Source organism: Phytophthora infestans, genomic scaffold, assembly GCF_000142945.1.
Source record: "Phytophthora infestans T30-4 supercont1.26 genomic scaffold, whole genome shotgun sequence".
NCBI lineage: Eukaryota > Oomycota > Peronosporomycetes > Peronosporales > Peronosporaceae > Phytophthora > Phytophthora infestans.
In genome coordinates this window covers 1,998,194-2,006,304 of record NW_003303733.1, presented here as the reverse complement: position 1 = coordinate 2,006,304, position 8,111 = coordinate 1,998,194, and the positions used below count along the sequence as shown (strand labels likewise).

The window sequence follows — 8,111 nt, the reverse complement described above, 5'->3', positions numbered from 1 at the left end:
TGCTGCATGGGTGAGCATTGGAGCTTGCGTACAGGATGGGGAAGCGCGGTGCGAGTCAATGCCCGTCAACGGGGAGACGCTGATCTTCTCTCTCGGAATGCTCCATACAGATACATGTAGCGAAGCTTTTGATGAGCGCCCCCATTCAGTCGATATTAATAGAAGGCACTTTCCACCTCGGTACTCCAGCTGTAGTCGGCTCGGCTCTGCTCTGCTTCGGTTGCGCCGCAGTGCGGCGCACACCCGTGGAATTCAGGCCCCTAGTCCCCCTCGGAAGAAATAGCCGCCCACCTCGCTTTCTTGTCTGTAGAGGCCTCGCGATAAGACGGCAAAGCTGGAGGCCCGCTCCCTGTTAAAACCGATATCGATCTCTCCTGCTCGCGCCGCGCAAGCCTATACCAGCTGCTCATTTTCCATTTGGCCGCATCCCACTCGCTTGCTCAGCCTCGACCTCCACTCCGACACCCGGTCGCTAACCTCACCTCACCTCACCGCACTCCGACTCCTGCTGCCTGCTACCTGACAAGATGCTGCAGAACGACTACGGCTACTCGCACTACCAGGGCGCTGCTCAGCACCACCAACACAGTGGGGAGCGTCCCAAGCTCTTCGGAGCGTCGCTCGACAATGGCGGCTCGGCCAATGGCTATCACGGCCCGGGCATGCATGACTTCCACCAGCTCGTGCATCCAAACAACATGACTCCACAGCACCACATGCAGCAGACTCCGCAGCACCACGCGCAGACCCCGCAGCACCAGCAGGGCGAGTTTGACCACGAGCCCATCATGATGAACATGCAGCACCCCGGCCAGTACTACGCACCTCCGCCCATGACGGCACAGATGCTACACGTATCCACGGACTACAATTCCGGAGGTTCAGCGGGAGGTGCCACGCCGTCGAACTCGCACGCGGGCTCCAAGCGCTCGCGTGAAGATCTTAACATGAAGGAGAAGAAACGCATGTTCAAACTCAACGACCGCATTAACCAGCTCAAGACTCTGCTGGACGAAGCAGGTGTTCAGTCCAAGAAGAATAAGCAGTCGATCCTGGACAACACGTACCACTACGTGGGCATGCTGCGCAGTAACCTCTTGATCGCCAAGCAAAAGGCCGAGCGTGCTGAGAAGCAGGCCGAGAGCTTCCGCTCGCAGGCTCAGAGTGGCGGCCCTATGGATGCTGTATTCAAGCGCTGCTTTGACCAGTCCTCGACTCCGCGTGTCGTGGTGGACCTAAACATGCAGCTCATGGCCGTCAACTCGGCCTTTCTGTCACAGACCGGTCAGACCGAGGACAGCCTTATGGACATCAACGCTCTGCGCTCCAGCCTCTGCCTCGACAACGGAAAGCTTGACGCCATCGTGCAGTCCGTCAGCAGCGGAATGAAGCCGATTAGCGCCATTGTTCAGGCACATGGTGCGGGCAACAACATCGCGACACTCACACTCATGGCGTCAGTGCTGACGGATGACGGAAACTCGGTTACTGCCATTGAGTTTAGCCTCGTGCCCTTCGAGATCTCGTCTGATTTCTCGACGCCCAATGCAAACAGCTACTTGAACGATGTCAAGCAAGACATGCCCAAGGAGGCCAGCCCTTCAGGTGTTAGTGACCTCGCCGTGTAATACGGTGGTGGCGGGTGCAAAACACAAAGGACCAAGTTGCCCCACCGCATGTGTGATATATTTCTAAGCAGAGTCCACGGCATCCACTGCAGCGGCTTAGGCGAGGAGTTGGCCTCGGTAGATAAAGTGTAACATATAACCTATTGTCGATCACACCTTGCTGGTTGCTGTTCAATTACAATCTACAGTACGAAGAGCTGTAGACTTCGCCGAAGAGTGCAGTCACGAAGAGCACGTGACCATGAAGCACTGCTTGTTGCCTGACTGAGGCATCGCGTTAGCGTCGACGGCTCGGAGCCACAGGCGCCATCTGCTGCGAGGACAGCTGGACAAGGTCGGATCAACGCTTCAACGGAAGTGGCGGTGAGTCACCGCCGGTGACGAGACCACCTCCGTGACCGAAGGCCCATATGGCGGGCAAACGAAGCCATCCAGCAGCGGAGAGAACCAACGCACCGTCGCGGCAGACACCAGCGCTCCTGCAGCGGTCCGCGCACTACTTCAGCGAGAAACATTCGGTCGCTCCGCACTCGAGAACGAATGGGTGGTGATCGACACAGGAGCCCCCTGATTCAAGATGCGCGGTCGCCGATCGCGACGGACTTGATTCGAGAAGGGTGTCGAAGTGATTCGCTGATCCATTTACAATGGAACGACGCGTTGTGAGCACGCGCTTCCAATCCATGACGGATCGATTGATGGCGCGGTAAATGAGAGAGTTACAGTACATGTATTACATGTATTAACCCTTTCACTACAGTACCGACAAAATCGTGCGCTGTTACATGAGACCTGTAACTGGATACATAAGCATTACTGATTGGTAAAAACTCTCCCAGCATGGCTTAGGTCTACAGCTATTAATACATAACAGGTCCTCACCGGACCGGTATCAACACATCTCCGTAGCATTACTGCTTAATTTAAGACATAATAGTTTGTGACCCCAAGGTTGCCACCAGTTTTCACTTCTCTCACTGTTATTTGTTATTTTGCACTCTTCTGGCAATGGACATATCTGAGCTACTGAACAACAACGACGATGGAGCCAACTGGGAATTCGAGACTTCTGATATTGAGGAGGTGGAAGACAGTGCTGCTGCCGTCCTGTCAAACGAGGAGGTGGGCATCGCAACAGAATCAGATAGCGAGTCAGCGTCATCAGCTAAGAAAACGATGCCAATATCTGGCAGAACTGGCAGCGCGTATGTAGATGGAATCATTCAGAACAGCGGGCTACACATGTGGTGCTGGAATTCCCACGCGAACTCTAGCTACAAATGTAGTTAGGGCGTTCCCACAACAATACGTCTACTAGGATAGTAAACGATCGTTCGGGCGGACCTGAAGACCCCAGTTCTGCCCTTGCACCGGGACAAACTGGACCTTGTAAACTACTTATATAGGCCAACCAGTAAAAATAAGAACACGCTACTAGCACGAGCAAAGCTAATAGGTGTTATAAATCCTCGTGGTCCCAACAGCGGAAGGGTACCAGGCACGTGTGGTGTAGTGATTTCTCCGTGGTTGCGGATTATTACCCATCCACAAAGACGTGACACCGCCCAAGTTGTTCAAGCGACGAACCCTCGGTCGGGTGATGTACGGAGACGCCAAGGTGCAAGGGACTCGACGGCGTCACCTCCGAGTTTTCAACAAGTATCGGATACGGCCCATATGTCACTCAATCCAGGCTGTCCTTATTACTAATAATGGACTGGCCGGATTCGCATTCAGCGGACCATCTACGGTACAAACCCTCAGTGGCGGTTGGGATGAGTTCGCGGAATACTCAGCGACCTTTGGAAGACACGTTCACCGTCTGGGACAGGGCGCGGACCGTTAAAGATGCTCATGCGACGGTGCAGACGACGCTTGGCATGCAAGAAGATCCATAACGGATCATTGTTCACTTGATATTAGTATACTTGATTAGGACTTCTTATTAGGAATAGACCCGACAAGTGTAAGCTTAAATACAGAACAGAATTCCACTCAAGCACACAGAGCGACGTCCGGCTTCAAGGTAAGCGTCAGGTCAAGTTTGTTTGAGTGTGTTATGCCTGTCGGTGAACTCGAAGCTCTGTAGCGAGGGTTTCATCCGGCAAGGCCAAGAGACTTTGTGTATTGGCCCGATTATTATGGGAGGGTTTTACGTGACGGCTTATTGTTGCCTATTTGCACGACTGGGAGTGCTTGAATTGCCTCCCTTTTATTATTCCAAACGAGTGTTGAACACTCGGTGATCTTGTAAAAGGCTTACCCGTGCCTGGTACCCTTCCGCTGTTGGGACCACGAGGATTCAAAACACCTGCTAGCTTTGGTCGTGCTAGTAGCGTGTTCTTATTTTTACTGGTTGGCCTATATAAGTAGTTTACAAGGTCCAGTTTGTCCCGGTGCAAGGGCAGAACTGGGGTCTTCAGGTCCGCCCGAACGATCGTTTACTATCCTAGTAGACGTATTGTTGTGGGAACGTCCTAACTACATTTGTAGCTAGAGTTCACGTGGGAATTCCAACACCACAACTGGTGCCGCGACCCGGGAACAGATTGCGACCATTGTGAACTGTTTGTATGGCCTTCCAGTTTACGAGCTACCAAGAGAAGAAGAACAAGAAAAAGAAAACAAGAAACATGGCGAAAGGACAAGCGACGGTACCAGCTACGCCTGCCAAGTCTGGCGGGGCTCGCAACGAGAGTTCAAGCCCGGCTGCGCGCTTTGCAGCCGCCACCGAGCTTTCAGTGAGCTTCGACGACGAAGCGGACATCGGTCCTGACGCCCACAAATATGAAGATTACGAAGACAAGACGCCGGCTCCAGAGCCAGGCGCAGCGACGCCGGAGACGGCCACGCTATCATCGGGGCTGAGCGGGGCGACCAGGTCCCTTTCGAGGAACCTCGTCGACGAGCTCGATGATGTTGCGGGACCGGAACCGGCCTCTGAAGATTATGACGATGGGACCGAGGGTTCTAAACTTTCGGTGGCGAGTGCAAAGCATTCAGCACTGCTGTAGGCACCTCGCCCACCTATCAACGGTGATACACCAGCCGCCAAGCGCGTTTTCGACCGCGTACAAGCGCTGATGCAGAATGATGAGTGGATGCAGCTGTTCAAGCCCATCCCCAAGAAAAAAGCCGACTGGCCTGCGCTTGTGCAGAGACTTCAATACCCAGTCAACTCGGTTTCGACTAGCCAAGTTGCCGAGGATTCAGTTTCGCTACTGTTGTCGCTGGGCTTCGAAAACGAGACGTACCCATCGACGATGTCGCTCCAGGATTGGAGTCCACATGAAGCCGGAGCTGCTCTCCAGAAATGGAAGAAGAAGCTTCGGAAGGTGTTTGGCGCTGTTGGCATCAATGCCGGAAAGCAGCCTGTGAGTCGACCGATGATTCAAGATGAAGATCCGTCTAAGATTCCACTGCCGCCGACGCCCCAACGACTCGTTCGTACTCCTCCGACCAAGCGTGGAGCTGACCGTGGTGCCTTTGGCACTACCGAAGCCTCATCGTACTTTCAAGACTCGCACATGGTTCCGCCACGTTCGGAGAGCCGTATGCAACGCATTTACGCAAGTAACGAGAGTTCGTTCGGTCGCCGAGGCGGTGCGCGAGCCCCCAAAGATGGTGCCGGACGTCGTCAAGTCGACAGCGATGGTTCGTCCAGTGACGATGACATTTTGGTGCGTACATTCGACGAGGAAGATCCTCAACTCGAGTTGATGCGTCAGATGAATGAGCTAGCGACGCTGAACGACGTGGACCCAACACCGAGGATTGAAATGGCTTCGCACCGACCGCTGGATCACATCACGCCGTTCTCAGGCTCTCGCAACAAAAGCGAGAACTGTATGCAGTGGCTCCGTGGGTTCGTCTATGAAATGACTGGAACCCACACAGATGCCGATAAATGGTGCATTCCATTTGAGCTAAGTCTCCGAGACGGAGCCATTCATTGGCTCCGTCAACTTATGAAGAAGACGAAGCGCAAGTGGAAGCTGCTGAGCGATGCGTTCATCCGCTACTACTGCTCGCAGTTCACGCAGACGGCACTGTCGCGTTACTACTGCGCCAAGCGGGAACGAAATGAACATCTGGGCGACTACATAAACAGGCTGAACGGCTACGCTCGGACCGCCCGTCTACACTTTGAGAAGAGTGGTCGCGACGCGAAAGAACACGTACAGCAGTTCCTGGCAACATGCGACGATGACAAGCTAGCGGAGAGTCTCTACCACGCTCGAGTCGCCGACATTCACGAGCTTGAAGAGATCATCGAAGATGTTCTCAAGGGCAAGGAGAGAATGGCCAAGCGTGACAGTGAGTACCGATACGCTAAGAGTCGTGATACGCGACGCGACGATGGGTACGCCCGCAACAACCGGCGTGATGACCGTCGCCGCGATGACAACCGCAACAAACCAAGAGTGACACTCATTGAAGCTACGGTGGACGACCTACTAGCTGAATTAGAAGGTCGTGAAGCTGCTCAAGGAGGCAACGAGTATTCAAACGAAGATCCGAACGCTTACGACAATGTCCAAGATGAGTACAGCGACTTTCAGCCCGATAATACGGATGGTGATTTCTCATTGGATGAAAACGACCGATACCTCGCCGCTGCTAACGAAAACGAGCGCCGTGCAGCTGCTGAAGGCACCTACGCACGTTCGGACAACCGTCAACCGCGTGGAAACACGCCTGATCGCGAGAATGGCTTCAATCAAGATCGCCGAAGTAGTGACCGTGGGTTCAATCAGGACCAACGCGGTCGACGTGACTTCAACCGCGACAACCGACGCCCACAGTACGGACCATGCGCGGTGTGCGGTGGCATGAGTCACTCCGCCCACTACTGTAACAAGCGATGCAAGTTCTGCAAGCAGCTCCACGATGCTGGACAATGCGAACTTTTCCGCAACTTCCAAGACCTTGCCAAATTCGTGCGCACTAAAGGCACGAAGGAGGAACTCCCGCCAGAGCTCAAGGCCGTCGTTCAAGAACGTCATTTAAACTAGGCAGCCCGCCAACTACAACTGAGTTGGTCCCTATCGGGCTGCCACAGTTAACCGAGCCTTCAATGGAAACAGAGTGTATCTTTGCTTTCATGGGGCAGAGTGAATGGCCTGATAATTACGTAACAAGTGTGAACGCGACGAAAAATGAAAAGGAGAGGAGTAGAATCCTCGGTGGAGGTGTTGGAGAGAGAGTGGAGCGTGCTGATGCTGATGAGGGCACCAGTGAGGATTCGCTCGGCTTGGTTTCGAGTGCAGCGCGAGACGAGCCCAAGGGTCACTCCAAGATGATGAAGTTGAACCCTGGTGAGAGACAGGGGTGGTGGTCGGCCAAGCAATTCGACCGACGGATCAGAATGAGAGCTCTGGTGCAAGGCGCTGTGAATGACCAGCGAACGAGGATCCTCCTCGACACAGGAGCAAACGTTAGTGTGATCACTGACGCCTTTGCCAAGAAGTTGCGACTCCGAGATGTACCTGATCACGGACGCCGCATTGACATTCAAGGAATCAACGAAGGCAAGGTGTCTACGACGCGACGAGCGTGCGTCAAGATTACGCTTGGATGGGAGATGGTGTACGAGTTCGAGATGTGGGTAATGGCGCATAGTGCAGGCGTCGACGTAGTACTCGGGACCGACTTTATGATCCCAGCTGGGATCCGGTTGGACCTGTTTCACGGCGCGGCGCAATTACCGCACGAAGTTCAAATCCCGCTGATTAAGGCCAAGAACATGATCGACAGCGAAGAATACGGCTCCCATGTTAACGCCGGGCCACCCGAGCGGTTGGACATTCAAGCGCACGAGTGGCGAGAATATCGACTAGCGAAGCGCCACGTCGGTCTGGAAGAACACGTACTGTGGGTTCGTCGAACGAACAAGCTAATCCCGTCAGTGACGAGGTTTCGACGTGGACGGCCTCAGAGCATTCGACTGACCAACGTGTCTGATCGAACTGTGTACTTACCAGCACACGACTCGATCGCAATGTGGATTCCAGATGGGGATTTGCCACGAGGTGACGGCTATGTGCGTCTGGAGTCCAAGAAGTACCAAGACTGGCAAGTATTGGCCTACGAAGGTTGTAGAGACCGCGAGCTCTTTCAGCGTGAATGTGAAATCTACGAACAATGGCTTGCAACTCAGCCTTCGGCAGTTGATCGACCGAACTATCCAGAACCCAGTGGGGTGCTAGCACGACCTCTAGAAGACTCGCTATTGAATTCCAGTGATCGTCTGACGTGTGCAGAGCGCTGGGCACTGATCCTGGAAGAACGTGAACGAGTGGAAGCCTGTCTGGCGTCTGGGGTGACAGCCGGGGATTCGACCGACGGTCAGCCTTCCGCAGAACCTTTGGACACGTACACGACAACCCATGGCGGAGGCAATAACGCGAACGAAGCCTCGGTAGTGCGTACACACGAACTACTGAGGCCGGTAAACGTGGTACATACGCCAACGAGTGTTAG

General features: G+C 54.1%; 2 protein-coding genes across 2 annotated transcripts; one reads left to right on the top strand and one right to left on the bottom strand.

The window, feature by feature from the left end:
- Positions 1-420: 420 nt before the first annotated feature.
- PITG_12584 (DNA binding protein, putative) lies at positions 421-1,783 on the top strand (the record flags this gene model as incomplete). Its single annotated transcript, XM_002900408.1, has 1 exon — positions 421-1,783. The coding sequence occupies one exon, from the start codon at positions 528-530 to the stop codon at positions 1,626-1,628; it is 1,101 nt and encodes a 366-aa protein (XP_002900454.1).
- Positions 1,784-1,905: 122 nt separating this feature from the next.
- PITG_12583 (uncharacterized protein) lies at positions 1,906-2,270 on the bottom strand (the record flags this gene model as incomplete). The annotated part of the gene is made up of 3 exons (XM_002900407.1): positions 1,906-1,953; positions 2,001-2,107; positions 2,159-2,270. 3 exons carry the CDS (start codon positions 2,268-2,270, stop codon positions 1,906-1,908), a joined length of 267 nt encoding a protein of 88 aa, XP_002900453.1.
- Between the last annotated feature and the right edge of the window lie 5,841 nt (positions 2,271-8,111).